The sequence below is a fragment of the Ursus arctos genome, unplaced genomic scaffold (genome assembly GCF_023065955.2).
Source record: "Ursus arctos isolate Adak ecotype North America unplaced genomic scaffold, UrsArc2.0 scaffold_4, whole genome shotgun sequence".
In the NCBI taxonomy this organism is placed as follows: domain Eukaryota; kingdom Metazoa; phylum Chordata; class Mammalia; order Carnivora; family Ursidae; genus Ursus; species Ursus arctos.
This window is the reverse complement of record NW_026623056.1, coordinates 30,369,259-30,390,019: the sequence shown is the minus strand read 5'-3', so window position 1 is coordinate 30,390,019 and position 20,761 is coordinate 30,369,259. Positions and strand designations below refer to the sequence as shown.

General features: G+C 48.9%; 1 protein-coding gene across 1 annotated transcript in view; it reads left to right on the top strand.

Annotated features, from left to right (window-relative positions):
- Positions 1 to 3,249: 3,249 nt before the first annotated feature.
- Positions 3,250 to 20,761, top strand: part of PDIA5 (protein disulfide isomerase family A member 5) — a 91,969-nt gene continuing 74,457 nt past the window's right edge. Inside the window, exon 1 of the mRNA XM_026494902.4 lies at positions 3,250 to 3,437. Coding sequence (XP_026350687.2) covers positions 3,390 to 3,437 — 48 coding nt within the window. The 5' untranslated portion in view covers positions 3,250 to 3,389. The remainder of the gene's footprint in view (positions 3,438 to 20,761) is intronic.

Sequence of the window (20,761 nt, the reverse complement as noted above, 5' to 3'; positions counted from 1 at the left end):
ATTTATTTGAGAGAGAGAAAGCGAGAGAGTGAGTGAGAGAGAGTGCAAGTGAGGATGGCGGAACAGCAGGCAGAGACAGAGGGAGAAACAGGCTCCCCGCTGAGCAGGGATCCCAATGCAGGGCCCGATCCCAGGACCCCGAGATCATGACCTGAGCCGAAGGAAGATGCTTAAACGACTGAGCCACCCAGGAGTCCCAAGATCTCATCCTTTTTAATGGCTGAGTAATATTCCATTGTATATTATATGTACATATATATGGCACATCTTCTTTATCAATTCATCTATTGATGGGCATTTAGATAGCTTCCATACTTTGGGGCTATTGTAAATAATACTGCACTAAACAAAGGGGTACATATATCTTCTTGAATTAGTGTTTTCATTTTCTTTAGGTAAATACCCAGCAACAGAATTCCTGGGATTGTGTGGTAATTCCATTTTTAACTTTTTGAGGACGCTCCATACTGTTTTCCACAGTGGCTGCACCAGTTTACATTCCCATCAACAGCGCAAGAGGGTTCCCTCTCTTCCACAGGGTTGGTTTCTCCTCAGGACTTTTCTTCTTGGTTTGTAGATGGCTGTCTGTCTCTGTGTCTTCACATAGTTTTTCCTTCTGTGTGTATGTCCTACTGTCCCTTTTTTAAAAGCACACCAGTCATACTGGATAAGGACCCACCCAATGAATCCATTTAACCTTAATTACCTCTTTAAAGGCCTTCTCTTCAAATAGTCACATTCCAAAGTACTGGGGGTTAAGATTTCAATATACGAACTTTGGGGGACACAGTTTAGCCCACAATAGCTACTGTGAATATAACTGCTATGAACATTTTGGTACATATTTTGTACTGTTGCCCAAAGTGGTTGAACCAGTTTTCACTGCCGTTAGCAATGTATGAGAGTACAGTTGTTCTAACACCCGCACCAGCCCCTTCATCGTATAGGTGAGAAAGAGAGACCCACAGAGCTGGAGGTTGCAGAGCATGCAGAGGAAGCCCTGTTCCCAACCTGCTTCAGGATTTCTTGAAAGTCCCCAACATATCACCTTATCTAATCATCCAGTCACTCATCAAGAACTCTGAGAAACACCAGAGGCTCAGGTCCTGTGCTAAGCTCTGAAGATAGGTGGCAAACAAGAGAGATGTGAAACTTACATTTCAGTTGTAGCAATAGACAATGCAACTAAGTAAGTACTTGCAGATTGTGGTAAGTGCTGGGCAAGAAATGAACAGAACCTGAGCTAGAAAATAAGGGGCTTGGAAGTGTAGAGGGTAAAATCTGCCAGAGATGGGTGGCTCCAAGGGCCTCTCTGAGGGGAGAGCCATGAAGGTTTGGAAGGAGCCAACTAGACCAAGGGCCAGGGAAAATGTCAAGGCAAGGGATATAGGAGGAGTATCGGCCTGGAAGCAGGAACAGCTCTCAGGGGTGGGAGATGGGCAAGAAAATGATGGTCTGTATAACTGGAGCCGAGTGCACAAGGGAAGGGGAGAGGCAGGGGATGAGGTCTAGAGGGCTGGGTCCAGACCATGCAGGGCTTACAGTTCATGAGGAGGAGTTCAAATTTCGTTCTAAGGGTACTGGGAAGCCACTGGAGGGTTTCAGGCAAGTGACAGGCAAGCTCCAACTGACATTAACAATTGCATTACAGGGGTACGAGGAGGAAGAAGCAGGAAATGCATCAGGAGATTTTACTCTTGCTTAGGTGAGACATGCCAGTGACTTAGACTCAGGAGGTGGCAGGAGAGATAGATTGTGGAGGCAGAAACGATGGGACATGGTGATGGGTTGGGTAGGCCAGTTGAGAAGTGACAGTGAGCCAAGGATGACTTCTAGGTTTTGAGCTTTGAACCTCTAGGCAGTGAGCAAAGACCTTTCACCTATAACCTACTAAGCCCAGTCTGTGCACTTCCTTGTCCATCCTACTACTGTGTATTTTGAGCCTCAGGATGTCCTAGGTGTTCAATAAATATTTTTTAATGAATAACTGCATGCAAGAATGTTTGAGCACGTGGAATGAGTTCAATAGAGTCTTTTTAAAAAAAGATTTTATTTATTCATTTGACACAGAGAGAGAGCACAAGCAGGGGGAGCAGCAGGCAGAGGGAGAAGCAGGTTCCCCGCTGAGCAGGGAGCCCAGTGAGGGACTGATCCCAGGACCCCGGGATCATGACCTGAGCCAAAGGCAGACGCTTAACCGACTGAGCCATCCAGGCATCCCAACAGAATTTTGTGGGGGTTTTTTGAATTTTTTATTGAGGTAAAATTTACAGAACATAAAAGTAACCATTTTAAAATGGACAATTTAGTGGCATTTAGTACATCCACAATTTTGTTCAACCATTACTTCTTCCCAAAATATTTTTATCACCCTCGAAGGAGATTCTGTACCCACTAAGCATTCATTCCACAAACCCTCCTCCCCACCAGCCCCAGGCAACCACTAACCTGCCTTCTGTCCCTATGGATTTGCCTATTTCTGGATATTTCATATGAATGCAATCATATAATATGCAATCTTTTGTGTCTGGCTTCTTTCTTAGCATAATATTTCAATCGATAATATTTTCTAGGTTCATCCACATTATAGCATGTATTAGTACTTCCTTTTTATGCCTGAATAATATACCACTATATGGATGTACCATATTTTGTTAACCATTAATCCCTCAGTGGACACTTGAGTTAGCAAACTCTTGGCTATTGTGAATAATGGTGCTAGGAACATTTGTGTACAAAACATTTGTTTTAATATGTATTTCCAATTCTTTTACGTATATGCTTAGAAGTGGAATTTTTAGGTCATATGGTAATCTATATTTAACTTTTTGAGGAACTGCCAAACTTTTTTTGCAACAGCTCAATAAAGTTTTTCTGAATGAATAAAAGACAAGGTAGGCGTGAGCTTTTCCTACCCTCCACAAGCAGCACTGGACTCTGCCTTTTGCAAACTGTGGGATTTGGGTCAAATTACTTAAATTCTCTGGGCTGGCTCTTCATCCTCAAAGCGGGGAAAATAAAACTTACTTCTGTGAGTTGAATGAGGTCTTGTTTCTGAAACTTCAGGCACAGACTTAGCCCTGCAAATTAGTTGCCTTCCCTTCCTGGCTGACCTTGCCATTTCGCACTGCACTCCCGCGCCTCTGCGCCCGGAGGGCCAAGTCCACGCTAGAGGCCCCCAGCCCAGCCTTGCTGCAAACTACGACTCCCAGCAAGCACCTCTTCCCGGCCGCCTCTCTCAGCCTGGTGCGCATGCTTTGGCAGACGTGGCACCGGGACTCGGAGGCGGGGAGCGGCTGGGAAGTGGCCGTGGCTGTTGCACCCGAGGGAGCTGCGGGCGCGGGAGCCGGAGTGGAGAGCGGAGCCGGCCGTAGGCAGTGGCGGCAGGGATGGCGCGGGTCGGGCGGGCTTGGCTGCTGCTGCTGCTGGCGATTTCGGTGAGGCTGCGGAGCTGGGGTCCGGGCGGGGGCGGCACGTGCGCCCCGCGTTGAGGTCCGCGCTCCCTGCTCCCGGCCCTCGCGGGACATGCGGGGAGAAGCCTCCAAGTCCCGGGGTTGGGGGCGTGCATGCCAGGCAGGCGGGGACCCGGTGGCCGTGGGGGAGGCTGCGGGGCGGCCCCTGTGCCCTGCTCGCGGAGCGCTCCAGGGCGCAAGGGTTGGAGGGAGCCGCGCTGGATGCTTGCTCCGCGGGCACAAGTTTGCGGGGGTGCAAGTCAGGGGGCAGCTGCCGGTGAGGGCGGGACACCGGCGGATTGGGGGGTGCGCCGCGCCCAGACTCTGGGCCCTGCACCTGTGTGAGTGCCGGGTGGCATGGGGGTGCTTTATACCTCCACTGCCGGAAACCTTGCTTAAGGGCCACCTTGTTCTTGGTTTCCACCCTGAGCAGCCGGGGTTTTCCACCCCGAGCAGCCGGGAAACTGCCGGTCACCGCCTGGGCCCCCGCCTATAGGCACGGGCTGGGTGGGGTCCGCGGAGGAGTTCTCCTACACCTAACTGCCACGGGCTCGAATCTCACCCACTTTCTAGCTTGTGACGCAGGGTATCATTTAATATATCTGACTTAGTCTCCTCGTCCGTGAAATGCGGACGGTAAAGGCACCCCCCTCACAAGGCCATCAGGGGGGTCGGATGGAGGAAGTACTGCGAATTGCAAAATCGGACAAGACTGAAAGAGGGGTGGGCCAGCGTCCTGGGAGTGGAGGACTCTCTGAGAGGAGTTTGCTACAGTTGGAAGGCGGGGCGGTTGAGGTGGTGGTGGCTCCAGGGCATCCCTAGAAGAGGCCAGAATGTGTGTGGCCACAGTGCCCTGGGCTCTCTGGGTTTGGCCTTGGTGTTACTGTGGGTGTGTGATGGGATAATGTGGCCTGTTCCCACATGTCTCCATAACTTCTGGTTTCCCTTGTTTTAGGACAATCTTAGTTCGTTTTTTTTCTTTTTTCCCCGAAGTTCCAGGGAAAAACTTTCCGCTGCAAGCACCCTCTCCGGTCCATATTTTTCAGTTTTTTTTTTCTTTTGGGTGTGGCAAAGATGCTGGGCAACATGAGGAGAAAAACTGGAGTGTGGATTTAGCTACTTTAAACACTTAGCTCTCCAGATACCCTGCGTTTTGGGGATCACCAGTGAGGAGTGGCCCTGTATTTTCCAGTTGTCTGGAAGTGGGTGGGAAAGGAAGCTCCCTGCCCCCTAGATCTGACCTTTCTCCCTCTGGGAGAGAGCTAGTCTGAAGTGGGACAGTGTCCCTTCACCTGTGTCTGTGTGTGGATGATCTGATTTGCATTCTGTTTTCCAGAGCCAGCTGGCCTGGGCTGGTCTCTAGGCCAGGCAGTACCGCAGGACTGTGCAGAGCGGGTCGCTCCAGCCGGAGCCCCTAGCAGGTCTTTGCACTTGGTCTATTTTAGGGGGTCTTGCTTTCTTCTCTTCTTTTTTTCCCCACCTTTCTGTAAAAATAGAGGGCTTGGGAATCTGACTGGGAAGAAGTTTCATTCAGCAAACATTATTTATCAATCACATCGTTGGACCCTGGATTGGATTTTGGATGGAGAGCAAAGCACAGATTGTCCCTACCCTCCGGTGCTGCCCTGGTTTGGGCAGGGGAGTCAGTCCTGTGGGCGAATAAAGACAGGTCTACGAGCACTAATATCCAAAGGGCTGGGAGCCTCTGTTGAACTGGGGGCCATACATTAATTTAGCGGGAAGGTCAGTCCTGGCTTTCTTGAGGCAATGGGTTGTACAGTCTGGAAGGAGTGTGCGAGGGGGGGGTGGTCAGTAAGGCAGTTGAGGTCTGTTGGTGCCCTCCACCTGGAGGTACAGAAGGGTGTATAGGTTTGCCGAGAGCACTAGAACTGGGAATCTGCATTGTGAAATTGACATCCCCTTTCCCCACGCCCTAGCTCCGCTCGGCAGGTGTCATCAGTGCAGTCTCAGTGCCGAGTGGCTGGTAGATACCAGGGTGGGCTTCTGTAAATTTAAACTCTATGTCCATCTGATAAGGGCTCCCCAGGTCCTGGGAGTGTATTGGGTTTCCTTGTTCACTCAGTATTTACTGAGAGCTGATATGTGCAGAGCACTAGGCTGTGACCCAGGGGACATAAAGCAGTGTAAAGGGTCTACAGAGATTCATGGACAGTGATATGCACCTACCACATTTTTTACAGTAGCAAAAATTTGGAAATGGCTTAAATGCTCAACAATAACGTGCATAGTTTGAATGACTTTTGGTCCTGTCCATGCCATGGAAAGTAGATGTTTATAAAGAATGTTTATATTTACTAGAATGCTATGATTATCAAAATATTTTGTGGTGCTTATGAAGAATATCTAGGGACATGGAAAAGTGTGGGAGTGGGATAATTAGGGGAGAAGCAGGGTACAACATGAATCCCAGGGTGGCTGAAGATAGCTGCGTAAGTGGTTGAAGAATTAGCAGCGCATCAGAATGTCAGCAGCAATTGTTCTGGAAGGTACAGCTGTGGGTGATGTTTGTTTACTTCTTTGCTTGTGCTTTTTTTTCTGTTTCCCCAAGTTTTCTATATGGATATGTATTCGTTTTTGATCAGAGAAGTTAATAAAAAAATGTTCCTCTGGGGCCGTCCTCTCAGCCTCCCACAAGAATATGGGGATGACAAGAGTCACCGTTAACACTTGGGACATGTTGGTGCCTGCCCCTCCCTGCTGGCTGGGTGTCTCTGCCCTGGGCCTGGGGAGGTCGTGCTGTCCTGCCCGTGCCCCTGCAGCTGACTGCCCCTTCCTGCTGCCCAGCTCAGCTCCTCTCTGCGCCGCCCCTTCCCCAGACCATGCACGCGGACTGTGGTGCAGTCTGCCTCCAGACCTCAGAATGGAGACTTGTCGGAGCTGGAGAGAACGCGCAGTCACCCAGCTCAGTGGGTTCCAGCGTCAGGCCAAGGGCTGAAGCTGGGCTCTGACAGGTTCCACAGGTCCATAGACACACTGGAAGAGTAATAACGGTGAATGGCTTTTCCATGATCCAGATATTTTCAGTTTGAAAAGTTGTCCATTTTTCTTGACGTGATGTCATGTGGGAGGGAGGGGGTGGCCTTCAGTGTCCTTTTGAAAAATTAAAGTAGTGATATTATATTGTGTTTTTTTTAGAAAGTATTAATAAAATTTCTTTTAAATACATAATATACATTGTATATTATGTTTAAAACAAATGTTATGTATTTTCAAACGTCTTTTAAAATATATGAAATATATTTTAAAAAATATAGCCTGCCAATCTCTGAGATTCAAAAGTCTGAGAAGTACTGATGTAACTCAGCTCTTTCATTTTAGAAAAGTGAAGCTTTGAGAGGGAAGGGTCTCGAGGCCACCGCATTTGTAAAGGCAGAGCTGGGATTGGTGCCAGGCTCCTGAATTATAAATCAGGTTTCTTCCTGCTCCCTCTCTGCCATCCCAGCCCCCCATCTTCCCCCTGCTTCCCTCCTCCCCAGTCACTGCTCTGGCCTCTGCCCTTGCGGGCGGCTTGTCGCTCAGCACCTGCTGGGGTGGTGGGCGGGGGTGCAGGAAGCGGAGAGGTTTGTCCCGGGGCTCTCCTGCAGAGCTGTTAATGTACCCGAGTTTGGGTTCTATACCATTATATATTTAATTGGCTTTTGTGGGCTGGCGGGGCACCTAACTGCCATTTATAATGCTGTTTGGAGCCTGAAGTGCACTTTTCCCACAGAAATAAACACATTACAGAGGAAGTTTTAAAACAGAACTGGCCCATGAGTTGGAGGAATAGCTGAGTGCATACGGCAGACACTGAGCGCTGTGGATTTGGGCAGGGTCAGGCCAACGGGCACCTAGTCCCAGAGAAGGGTCCTAGCTCATGCCTCACAACGAGGGCCGACGCTGAGCTCTGAGACGGTGGGGATCCTCCCTGTTCTGTCCATTGTGTCCCCAGCACCTAGCCTAGGACCTGGCATACAGCCGTCCCCAGTCCATGAACCAGTGTTGCCGGCAGAGAGAGGAAACTGTCTGAGGCAGAAATATGGGCAATGAGGAGTTATGGGCCAGGCTGGGTGGAAGGAAAGATTTGAGTCTGGGGAGGGGGAATAAGATTGGAAAAATGGATTGTAAAGAACCTTACATGACCGGCAAGGGGCTTTGGGGACTTGATTCTGTAGGTAATGGAGAGACATGATGAAAGCTGCCCTTTGACTAACAGGAGCAGTCAGTCCACAGTGTAGGCTTGGCTTGGAGTGGAAGAGACTGAGTTCATTTTCCCAGAACAACACTTTCTTCTCTGTTATTTACAAGATAAAGTCAAGTGTGATGCAGCGGATAGAACATGGGTTTTTAGCCAGCCTGACACTCAGGAGCTGTGTGACCTTGGGCCCCGCGTCAGTTTTCTTGCTTGTTAGTGGTGGTAAGGATATCCGTTTGCAGAATTAAAAGCATGAGAAATGATACAGGAAGCACCCAGCACAGGGCTGGCACATGGGAGGGCCCAATAAATGGGAGCCAAGGCAGTTATCTCAAGTTGGGAAAGAGAGGTGCTGGGGAAGCCAGTGAGGAGGCAGTGGCGGTGGAGGGCCAGAGGAGGTGTGAGCAGAGGCTTCAGACTGGGAGTTGGGGGGCTCTGCTGCTGGGATTCTCCCCATCACAGTTCCTCTGAGCTGGGCTCTTGACTCTCCTTGTCCCTCCCAGTCGGCCCCTGCAGAGCCTCTGGATGAGGGGGCGGGGGCTGCAGAGGTGCTAAAGATTTAGGTGCTCTGTGTTTCTCTCCCCTTTCTTCTGAAAGTGGATCCTCTCTTGAGAATGATGAGAGTAACCACACCGTCTCCCTGGAGGGTTTGCCCAGCTTTGTGGTTTCGTTCTGTGGAGCTCTTGTATCTCATTCGGTGCTGGTGGCAGGTTTTGGAGGCGAAGTGACAGTGGGTCAGAGAGTGATGCATGGGGTGTAAGGAGAATGAAGTTCTCTTATGTTACTAGGACTTCCATGGTTTCTTTGACTCCCACCCTCTCCACACCTAACATCTTAGATCCCAGTGGGAGAAGGGAGGAGTGGTGATGGCCCTGGGCTGCCTGGCGCATCCTGCAGCCCTGACTGGGGCCTCTGGGCACCCAGTTGATCTGTTGAAAATTATGCAACACTTGGCACATTTGTAGAGGGCTTTAGACTTGGCAAAGCATTTCCACGTATTTTACGTTGGTGAAACCGCTTCTAAATATTAGCTTTGCAATCGTGTGGTGGGGGGTTAAATACACTCAGATGGACTGTAGGGTTCGAATAGCCTTTTGGTGTCTTTTTATTCTCCAGGGTCATCCTGAGCCCCCAGTTTGACATGCAGTCTGTTCACGATGGCCTGATGGCGAGCCTGTGCCTGACTTCATTGCAGCTGGCTGGGGTCGGGGTAGAGTATCCACCCCCTGCGCCCCGAGAATTGTACCATTCCCCCAACCTTTGGCATGAGCAGATGTCTTTAACTCATGACCAGATGCTTTAATCCTTGCTTTGGAAGGTATTAATGGAGATCTAGGTCGAGGGCCCTATGCTGGGGCTGAAACGTAGAGGTGATCTCGTATCTGAGCTGTGAAGTGGGGTTGGCTGGAAAATTCTGTTGTTGGGCCAAGTAGGGCAGGCTTGCGAAGAACAGGCGGGTTTGCTTTTGTCAAGGGGTCTGACTCTGCTAGGTCTTGGGCAGAGTATGGTACATGCTCTGTATCTCTAAGGAATGTGGACAAGCATCTGCATGCTATCCGTGTCACAGACGTTCGTTCATCCCACGGGTCTTTCTTTTTTCTTTTCTTTTCTTTTTTTTTTTTTTAACAGATATTTCTTGACAGTCTTATGAATCAGATATACCATGCTGAGGCATTAGGGGCATAATGATAAATAAGGTGGACACCGTCCTTTCCTCCCATTGCCTAGTGGGAAAGCCCCTAATTTATTAATTCAGGTAGTAAAGTGCAAGAAAGAGGAAACATAGGTGGTAAGAGAATGTGTAACATAGGTCCCTAACCTAATGCAGGGAGTCAGGAAAGGCTTATCTGGGGCTTACGGACCCTTTCCTAGAATAATGTTTTTTGATGTATAAAACAATGCATAAGATTACAAAGCAAACCAATGATACTGAAATACAGTTATCAAAATATTATAACAAGTATGTGATGAAAATAATATTTATCTTCATAAATGCATCTTTTAAGAAGATCTAATGGCAGGTTTGGTATTTTCTGTAATACTTCGTGATGAACATAAACAGTATTTCAAGGTAGATGCACCTTTTTTTATGAGAAAAATGTGGTTTTGGGGGGATAAGGGCAAAAAAATACAAAGGATTTCTGCTGGTGGCGGAAGTCACAGACACCTGCCGGTGCTTCTGTATTTTGTTACCTACATTTGTAATAAAGGTAAGGCTAAATTTCATCTGGAGGTTAGTGAAAATAAAGATAGAATTTTTCCTCACCCAAGTTTAGAGACCTCAGTGTAAAGAAGAATTATCCCAAAACTTGGAAAGAAAAGCTGATTTAGTGTCTTTTTAATGTCGTATTAGAGCATTGTCTAAGAAGGCCACCTGAGGGCCACCTGGTGCTCTAGGGAATATAACTTCATTATTCTTTAGGACCCATACTCTACAGGTAGACACGATGCAAATGATTTCTCTTTGGTAGAGAAGAGAGACCCGGAGGTGATTGCCCTGCAGGATATTAACCAGTGTGATATCTAATTTAGCAGTCTTCTAACAGGATTCTTCCCCGTCCCTCTCCATGAACTATATGCATATTAGTTTCTTGTAACTTCTTTTTTTGAAATATTTTTAAGTCTTTTTTCCCCTTATATCCTTTTTTGATGTAACTATTTTAGTGGGTCCCTTATTAAGAGCTCAATACACTTTGAAAGAGACTCAATATCTATTTGTGTGAGATTTAGGAGTTTAACATTTGAGAAGTCTGTGTGACCCCAGTGTAAGAACCACCGAGTGAGTAGGATGTGAGGGTGTGGCGCCGAAGAGGGAGGTCTGGGCTGGACATGCTAATTTAGGGGTGCTGCTCCGGAGGTGGGTGAGACCCCCATGGAGGGTGTAGAGAAGAAAGAGAAGGTGGAGCAAGTGAGCCCCGAGGAGCTTCAACATTTAAAGGCTGGGGGGACAAGGGATTGCAAAGAAGATAGGAAGCGTGGCTGGAGAGGTAGAAGGGTGGCCAGGAGTGTCCCGCTGGGGTTCAGGAGGTCGGGGCAGAGGGGAACTGGACATGCCTGTAGCCTTATCCGTGTGGAAGTCATTGCGAGTCCTCACTCGGCGTCCTCTCAGTGGTGGTGGGAAGGGAAGATCTGAGCGGGCTGAGGAATGGATGGGGGTGAGCGGAGGTGGAAAATTCTGGCCGTGAAGGAGAGCGGAGTGACGTGGAGTCCAAAGCTGGGTGGGTGGCAGAGGTTTCCCAACCTGGCTGTGGATCCCAATGCCCTTAAAGGGGAAGAGTGTTGGATTCCCGGCCTCCCCGGTTCTGTGGGATGATGTTCTTCAAGGATAAGGCCCAGGGATCTATCTCTAAAAAACCTATACTTAGAGCTGTTGTGCCTGCAAGCCAGGCAGACGTACAAGTTCGTGTGCCTAGCGTTTTGTCAGCCGAGGCCGTTGCTCCGGGCTGAGCGGTGCGGCACACGCTCTCCAGTGTCACACGCTCTCCAGTGTCACGGTCCCTGGGAGGTGAGGTGGTGCTTGGCTCGAGCATGCGCCGCTTTGCTTTCCTCTGAAGGCGTGTGGGGGGCTGCAGGCACGCGGGTGCGGGGAAGGTGGGTCAGGGTGTCGCCGCAGCTCTTTTCCTTGGCCGCGCTTCAGGGGTGCACGGGGAGGGCAGGCGGACTTGCTGGCAGGGGTGGAGCTCCAGGGAGCCAGAGGGCTTGAGGGTCACCGGCGGGAAGTGTTCACGTTCACTGGAGGTGCTCAGAAGCCGAGCACGTCTTAGGCTTCACCTGAGGGCTGTCCCTTCGCTTCTGTGAGCCTCAGTTTTCACATCGCTCAAGTGGGGGTAGCATGACCTCCCACACAGATTGTTGATGACAGTTTTTCAAGTATTTTTACTGTGGCTGCTGCAAACACAACCGTACATTTTATGTTATACCCAAGTATGTATGTACATAAATACAACAGATATAGACGTTTTCCTGAACACTTAGTCTTGCCATTTGTGGTACAGACTGATGTTTTCTAGTTAATGTCATTTTAAAAATGCTGGTGGTAATCCACTGAATTGATTTTGTGACTCGGCTCGTGGGCTGAAGCCTGAAGCAGGGAAAACACTGGTTTAAACCCTCAACGTTGGAGGACTGAGAGAGGTAACGTGTGCAAAAGCATGGATGTACACCATGGGTTGTGAGCACCTGAACTGTTATTTTCTTATCAGTTAACTGGGCTTTGACGCAGGGTTGGATTTCCGGAGTGGGAATTCACCTGCTCCCCTCCCTCCCTGCTGCCCGGTTCACCGTTCGCTCTACCAGCTGTTCCTTGTTAGCAGGCCTGGCACACCAGGCTGGCAGCGGCCCAAAGCCCTCTTGGCGCTAGGAGAGGTTTTTCAGAACATTAAAAGCTTTAGGGACTTAAGTTCTGGTTAAATGCACTGCAGTTGCAATTTCAGGATAAGAAAACCTGTTTTTATAAGCTCTCGGATCAGTTGTCCTGCCCCTGAATTGTCCCTTGTTGACAGCCACATGCTGTGGGGAACGCGAGGGAGGAACCCTGTACTGCGTGGCCCACACGTAAGGTGTGGCTTTTAAAGGAAGCACCACAGAAGAAATGCACCCGGCTTTGTATTTAGAAGAGCAAGCAGTGGGATGTGTGTGGTCCAGGAGTCTGTGGTCTCTGTGCTCCAGCTGGGGCACCGAGCCTGCGAGACTGGGCTCTGCGTCATCGTGCTCCCACCTGCTGCCCTGAGATGTTCAGCAAGTTTCTTAGCCCCTCCTCATCTCAGTTTCCTTACCTGTAAAATAGACCTACTGAGTTCTCTTGCCAAGATAATTAAATTCGATAGGCATGTGGATTGCTGAGCTGCTCCTGGTCACACAGTAAGCACTCTGCACTTGGAGCTGTTGTCATGGTCATGGGCTCATCCCCGGGCCCTGGATTTGGGGACTGGAGAATTCGCTCTTGGGTTCTGTTCCTTACCAAGTGCTTTCCCATCTCTCTCTCTTTCTTAATAAGCACATTTAGCTTCTCAGCTGCATCTGGTCAGGGGTCCACAACTCAGGGCCAGGCCCTCTGTGTGTGTGTCACACACACACACACACACACACACACACACACACCCATACCCAGTCAGGGACTCACGGTGCTTGTTTTTATTTCAAAGGCTGCTAGATAGACATTTGCACATTGGGAAGGATCAGTGGTGAAATTCCCAAACTTGGTTTGTGGTGAGGCCTTCATTCCTGGCAACGAGTGCCATTTAGCCATGGTGGTTGGTGACAGATGCGTAAAATTTGCCTTATTAAGAGGCATAAATTACCCATATTTAAAAGTGAATGTTCTTTTGTATTTCTCTTTCTCTCTCTCTCTCATCAAAGCCATTCTGGGTGTGTGCTGCTTGCAGAGTGCTTTGCAGATTTCATATAATAGACCCTATAAAAAACTACAGTGTCAGGTGAGCAGAGGAGCCAAGAGTTAGCTGGAAGGGAAGAAGGGAGATAAGCACTCTACTTACATGGGAAAGTACCACCAGCGTGCACTGGCTGGCCAGCTGAGGGTTTCAGGAAGAGCTGGGGACAGTATTTGGATGTGTTCTGGGTGTCTTTTTTTTTCTTCTGTCTTTTTTTAAGTAATTTTTTTTTTCTAACTAATTTCAGACTTACAGAGGAGTTGCAAGAAGAATACAAAGGATTCCCATCTGCTCTTTACCCAGATTCCATACATATTAACATTTTATCACATTTATCACATTCTTCTTCAACATTTATGAAGTTCGAGACATGATGCTCCTTTGCCCCCTAAATACTCAGTATTTCCTAAAAGGCAAGGATATTCTCTTGCATAACCACAGGACAATGATTACAATCAGGAATGTGGCATTTGGCTCAGAACCCAGTTCAGAATCACACGTTGAATTTAATTGTCATAGCTCTTTAGTTTCCTTTAATCTGGACCAGTTTCTCCGTCTTTGTCTTTCGTGACCTTGATAATTTTTAAGAATGTCCTTCAACTGTTTTTTTTTTCTTTTTAAAGATTTTATTTATTTATTTGACAGAGAGAGAGCACAAGTAGGCAGAGTGGTGGGCAGAGGGAGAGGAAGAAGCAGGCTCCCCGCTGAGCAGGGAGCCCCTCGATATGGGGCTCAATATGGGGCTCAATCCCAGGACCCTGAGATCATGACCTGAGCCAAAGGCAGATGCTTAACCGAGCCACCCAGGCGCCCCCAACTGGGTTTCAATGATGTTTGCATTCAGTGTGTTCTATCTGGAGACATATGATGTCAATTTTACCCATTACTGGTGTTTCTAGCATTGGTCCCTTAGTTAAGGAGGTTTCTGCCAGGCTTCCCCCCTCTGAAGTTATATTTGCTTGTGGGGTGATACTTTGAGATTGTTAATTAGTGATGTTCAAATTGTGATAATTTCTTTTTTCTTTAAAGATTTAAATTGGACATGCATATTATGGTGACAGAGAAAAATAGACAAAGGGGAAGAATAAAATCTATCCAAAGACGAAGTTTTACTTTGGTGCATTTTTCCTTCCATCTTTTTTTGAGTATAATTTTGTGTACAGTTGTAATCATACCATGTACATTCGAATTCTGTTTTTAATTTAATTTTTTTATTATTTTTATTTTTTTGAAGATTTTATTTATTTATTTGACAGAGAGAGAGAGAGCATAAGCAGGGGGAGTGGCAGGCAGAGGGAGAGGGAGAAGCAGGCTCCCCATTGCTCAGGGAGCCCAACGTGGGGCTTTATCCCAGGACCCTGGGATCATGACCTGAGCCGAAGGCAGATGCTTAGCCATCCTAGCCACCCAGGTGCCCCTAATTTAATTTTTATTTTTTAAAAAAATTTATTTCTGTATTTGAGAGAGAGAGCAAGCGCCCACACGTGAGTGGTGGGGAGGGGCCGAGGGAGGGAGAGAAGCAGACTCCTCACTGAGCAGGGAGCCTGACGTGGGGTCAATCCCAGGACGCTGGGATCATGACCTGAGCTGAAGGCAGACCCTTAATTGACTGAGCCACCCAGGCGCCTCCCTGAATTTTATGTTTTAAAACTTAATATTAAAACAAATATTTTTTCATTGCACAGTCTTTAAAAACATCATCTAAGTGGCTGTGTTATTCTGTTGAGTGGTTTCCTCTAAATAACCGTTCCCTGCTCTTGAATATTTAGGTTGTTTACGATTTTGACCCTTACGAGTAGGACCCTGTGAGTCATCTGTCAGAACCTCTGCTAATTTCCTCAGGACAGATTCCCACAAGTGGAATTACCAAGTCAAGGAACATAAATACTTTTAAGATACTTGAGAAATTGTGCCAAATAGCTTTCCAAAAGAGTTGTACTTTTGCCGGCACTCTTTGACATTTGGGCGCCATAACTTAAGAGATTCGTTAATGATGTGTCTCAACTTTTTTTCTTTTTAACTGTGACCCACTGGTCAAGGTTTGTGTTGAGCTTAATTTCCTGTATTTTGAATTATGAAAACAGAGGTATTTATTTCCCCAAGTAAATTCTTGTAATATGGCGCAGCATTCTTTCCAAGCTCTAAAACTCTGTTGCTGGCATGGGATAGCTCTGAGAGTCGTGAGCATAGCTGTGTCTAAGGTGGATCATTCGGAACAGTGAGGGACTTGGCACAGGTGAGGAACTAAGGTATTTCACCTATAGAATCCTAAGAAGGAGCGTGCTTACCGCTTTCAGAGGGCGATGGGCTGATAGAGTGGCATGGGAGAGGGGGGAGTTTGAGCTTTCTAATGACTGAAGCTATCCAGGGTGCGATGGTAGTGTGGAGGACACGGATGTGTAAATATTTCGTTCTCACAGCCTTGTAGGGCCCCCTCCTTGAACAACCTCCGGAGTTTTGAGTTCTTGGCTCTGGAGGGCTACCTGGAGGCTGCAGATGGCATGTGAGGAATGTGGAGAGGAATCCTGTATTGGGGAGACCAACCAGCCCAATTCAAGCCTGGGAACTGCAAGACCTTTTGGTCTCCTGGAACGGCCCCCCTTAGTAGTAAAGGGCTGAGGTTGCAGGGAAACTGGAGAGCTACCAACTAATTTTCCTTCCATGTGTGGGTAGTTGTCACCAAGTGACCAAGACACCTGATGAGAACAGGCACGGTGAAGTTTGGGTAATTGGGAAGAACACAGTAGATCAGGCCTTTGATAGTCCCTCCGTCTCCTTCCTTACCGCAATTTATCTGAAGTATAATACATGATTTAATGCCTTAGACACTTTGAAATATGCCAACTGGAGCAGGTGTTCATATTTCTTTCTAGTTTAAGCTTTTGTTCCAGTAAGTACTCAGGATCTATTTGTATATGTGCCAGAACACCCAGAATGATAGTACCTTACAAAGATCATATATTTCGCTCATGTTGAGGCCTAGAAAGCAGTGTTCTAGGGCCGGTATATACCCTTGTGGGTCAGGGACCCAGATACCTTCTGTCTTACTACTACACATCTTTAACAGGTTCATTCTCTTCATTGTCTCAAGGTGGCTGCTTGAGTTCCAGCCATCTTGTCCAGATTCCATCTGGTGGGGGGTGGAGGGGACTTAAGAAGACCCAGATGTCTTTTAGGAACAGTTCCTATAAGTTGCACATAACATTTCCGCTTATATTCCAGGGGCCGGAATTTACATAGCCACACTTGCTGCAAGGGAGACTGAGAGAAATGACTTTTAACGTGGGTGGCACATATTCAGAGAAATTCAGCAGTTTTTTCCACAAGGTGTAATTACTTTGTGGTACTTCTCTGGTACCATCCATGAGGATGGATTTACCAAAATGTCACAGTTGCAAAGCTCTTTGGAAACATCACTTTTGGCCCCTTCATTTTACAGAGAAGAGAGAGGACTTGTCCAAGGTCACACAACCAGTAAATAAAGCCAGTGCAAAACTTGGTTTTCTGGCTGTTTCCACCGAACCCCCAGCTCTAAATTCTCAGCCAGCTCGAGTTCTCTGACCTTGGGTTCAGGTCATCTGTTTTTAACATTTTTCCTGGATCCCTTTACCACCAGCTTCTTAAGAGTCTAGACTTTTAGATTCTGACATTTGAAAACTATTTTGAGCAAAATGTGGGTTACACTAAATTAAACCAGTTTCTTCACAGCTCCCAACATAAGAAGGGTATCTTTTTTCAGGTGACAGAGCAAAAAAGGTCAAGTCCCACCTCCACCCTTTTTCATAAATGCTAAACTGCTGTCTTCAAATCCTCCTCCTTCAGCGAGCTGCTTTTACATAATTGAATACCTCTGGCTTCATGGTCTGCATTGAACAGGGACTCCGTAACACCAGCCTCCCCAGCTACAAAGAACATGAGGGTGCTGGCGTGCACCCCAGAGATCTGGAGCTTTTTAAAGCTGAGGGTGTAATGTGGTAAGGAGTGTTCTCCCTATTATTTTCTAGAATTGTACCACTCTTTATCTCGTTAGTCTGGTGGGGATGGTGGGTGAGGTTAAGTGAAGAGAGATGAGCGGATGTGTGCCGTGTGTTAGGGAGACAGGGAGCTGGAAAGAGGCACAGACTCCAGTACACGACCTCTGATTAACAGCAAACACATCTGGGCCAATTGCCCCAGCATCCTGAGAACCAGGGCAGACAACAGGGCACGGTGGGCTTGCAGGAAGCAGAGGGTTATAAATCCCTTCTTACCATGGGATTCTGGAAGTTTGGGGCTTTTCCAGCCACTCTGAAGGGCCCTGCCTGAGAAAGAGGTACTCCTTTTCTGCGTGGGTCCAGGGAGCTTGTGGGATTAAGAGAAATAGACTGCCTCTGGCCAGGAGCTGGGAGACCCGAGGTCTAGTCCTAGCTCTGCCGCTTACCTACTGTGTGACCTTAGTAAGTGATGTAACCTCTCTGAGCCTCAATTTCCTTTTCTGTGGGATGAGGCTAGTCTCCACTTGTTGGGTTTGGTGAGGGGCAAATGGGCACGAAATTTGGAAGGAGCATTGCACATGTGCTGTGTGGCCTCTTGGTCTGGGTTGCCGTGCGATGGGTGATTATTTCAGGTTTTGTATCCTGAATGTGTGTACGTGCACGCTCCTTCCTGCCTGGACGTGCTGTTTTGCCTGATTGCAGCCAGGGCCCTGGAGAGGAAGAGGTGGTGCCCGTTTCACTGTTGTTCTTGCTCTATCTGTGATTTGTCTCACTAATAGTACTAATAAAGATAATTATGATTATTACGTACTTCTGTATGCCAAGCATTATGTTAGGTTCTCTGTGTACTCTCTCCCCCTCATTTAATCCTCAGCCAGCCCCACAGGGGAGGCATCAGTACTATCCTCCCCACTTTATGGGTGGGGAGATGACACCCCGAGAGGGCTGCTAACATCGGAGGTCCTGTTGCTGTAAATGATGGCACCTGGGTTTGACCCCAGGTCTGTTTGGCTCCAGAAGCAGTGCTCTTTCCTTGCTGTCTGAGGGGTGGGAATCCCTCAAAGGGGGAAGATGAGGGTGGGCTTCCAAGCTGGCCGTGATATGGGCAGAAGAGCACTGGGGATGTCTGGAAGAGGAGAGGACCCCTTGCTTCCAGCTGTGGTAGAGGTGGGGCGAGGGCTCCTGCCCTCTGAGAGGGGATGGGCCGGAGGGTGGAGGGTGGAGGGTGGAGGCGGCTGCTACTCTGATCGAGGGGCCTGGTGTTCTGAGTGGGGATGCACTGTGACCAGGTTGAGGGTAGCGTTGGGGGCCTGGATTTCCTGGCAGCAGAAACAGGGGCAGCTGTCCCTCCTGGCAGTGGCCTGCCCTGCGTAGGGGGCGGGGGGTGTATGGGCCTCAGCCCAGCCCATGGGGGCAGCTCAGCTCTGATGTAAATACTGTTAAAGCCGAAGGTTGGTGAGCAGAAAGAAAGCAATCACTGGGAAAGGTCAGAAGGAGTTTGCATGGTGGATGATGGGGATTTTTTTTCTCTCCCTGACACCAAAGCTCTAGTGACTTAGAATGTAAAGAGCCTGCCATACCCAGGGACAGATCCATGGCTGGCTGGGAAGGTGGCTGGCTTCTGAAGCACTTTCTCAAATGCTGCCCTCTCCCCCCGAGGGCTTGACAAAGCAGAGGGTGCATCATTAACATTGTTATTATTGTTATCATCAGGGTTTGTGAGTTGTGACTTATGAAGTCTGCAGGAAGGTGCTTGGCAAGGCGATCCGAGGCTCACTGGAGCTGCATCTTAAGGGAAGGAAGGAGCATGCGCACTGCAAAGGTTAAAACAGAAGTGGAGGAGAAGGGAGAATGTTAAGTGGCTGAAGGAGAGGCTTAGGGGAGGGAGAAAAGGGCCGTCCTCCTGGCTGCCCCGTGGTTGTGAGCTAAGGGGATGGTCCGTTGGAGGCCAGGCACCAGGGGCCTTTCATCCTTCCCTCTCTCAGTGATGCTAAGCCTGCCATCTTAGCTCTTAGCACACCAGGCCTTCCGGTTCCCCTGGATCTGGCTATCCCGGCTGTTTTTTCTCTCTTGCTTCCAAGTCTCTTCATCCTGCCTCTCGAGGCCAGTCCTGCTCTCCTGTGCCCACATGCGTCCCTCTGCAGTGGAGACTGCCTGTCCTTGGCCTGACTGGCCGGGCCACCTGTGCTGCTTCCTGTTGTCACTCCGGCTGCCAGGCTGGGTGTGCTTTCTCTTCTGGGCAGCCTGGCTTCCGGCCGTCCTCCCCCACACACTCAGGGTTCGCTCAGTATGTCCCTGGGGACTTTGCCATGGCCTTTGCCTGCAGATCCATCGCTCACTTTTCTGTGTGTCTCCTCCCTGGTCTGTGTTGATGCAGCACTTCTCACCTTCCCTTCCTGCCCTTCGTCCTGGTCCTTCTTCCTCCTTTCAGCTGAGGTGTTCCTTTGTCTTCTCCCTCTGAACGCTGACCCTGGAGCCTTCACTGGCCTCCAGGCTCACATGCCTGCACTGTCCACGTGTGCACACCTGCACGTATTATCTACCACCTTCCTTGGCAAGACCAGAGCCTTTTCTGCCACTGCTGCTCAGTTCTTCCACACGCCTAGCCCAGAACCCTTGGAATCATTCTAGCCTCTTCTCTCTTCCTTCCTTGCTTACATAGGAATAATCACTGAGTTCTCTTGTTTGCCCCCAAGGCTCTTGGAGAGACCCATTTCTTTCCCCTTGCACAGCCACCCAGCTGGTCCGTCCACCTCCAGCCCCCCTGGTGGCCGCCCAGTCTAAGGTCATGGCCAGATGAGGCTCTTGAGCCTGGCTTTCCAGACCCCCGGGTTGGCTTCACCCACGCTCTCCCACGACTCTCCAATCCAGACGGTCACTGAGCTGTGGTCTGTCTGCTTTTGGTGGTCCCTCCCGTGTCTCCCAAGAGCTGCTGCAGACTCACTTTATAACATGCTCCTAGTGGGTGACCTCTGTGAAGGTCAGGAGTGTGGTAACCAGTGTGATTCGTCGTGTTTATGATGCTGAGCAGGTATTTCCTGGGGACTTTCAAGGAGCCAGGCACTGTGTTGAGCCCTGCCCTCCAGAGCTCTCAGTCTAGAGGTGGGATAGGGATGGGGGAGGGGAGAAAGGAGACACCTCCACAGGGAGTTTCAAACCAGGCTGGCCGCGGGAAGTGCCCAGTTTAAACCCTAGCATACTGGGTGATAGTGTCCAAGCAGCTTGCCCAGTGCGTTTCTTACAGTGAGCTTAAGATCTCTTCTGTGTGAGGGTGAACGTGGGGTCAGAGGCTTTGGTGGCTGGCTGGAAAGTGCTTGTTTACTGTGAGGGTGGCTGTTGGTTAGATGGTCTGAGGGATTTACTGGGTTTTACATAAAGGAAGCTGTGGGTTGCCATGACACTTGACTCTTGAGGTTTCTGCTGTAGACGTTGTGTTGTCACTGGCCCAACAGCATGCCACTCTGCTGCCCGGGCAGGTAGGCACTGGGTCTGTCCTCACTCCTTTCCCCTTTCCTTCTCCCCAGTTCCAGAAGTGAAGGTGCCTGCCAGTGTCAGGTGGCCTGGTCTACAGGCCAAAGTCCCGAGGCACTGGGCAAGGGCAGTTGTTTTTCCTGACTGACCGTATTATCTGAGGTTTAAAAACAGAGCAGCATCGGTGTGTGTTTTCCAACAGGTTCTTTTCTTTTTTTCCTTCAATCATGTGCATTGAGCTTTGGACTTTTTAGTCTGAAGTCCATTAGCTCCCTGAGA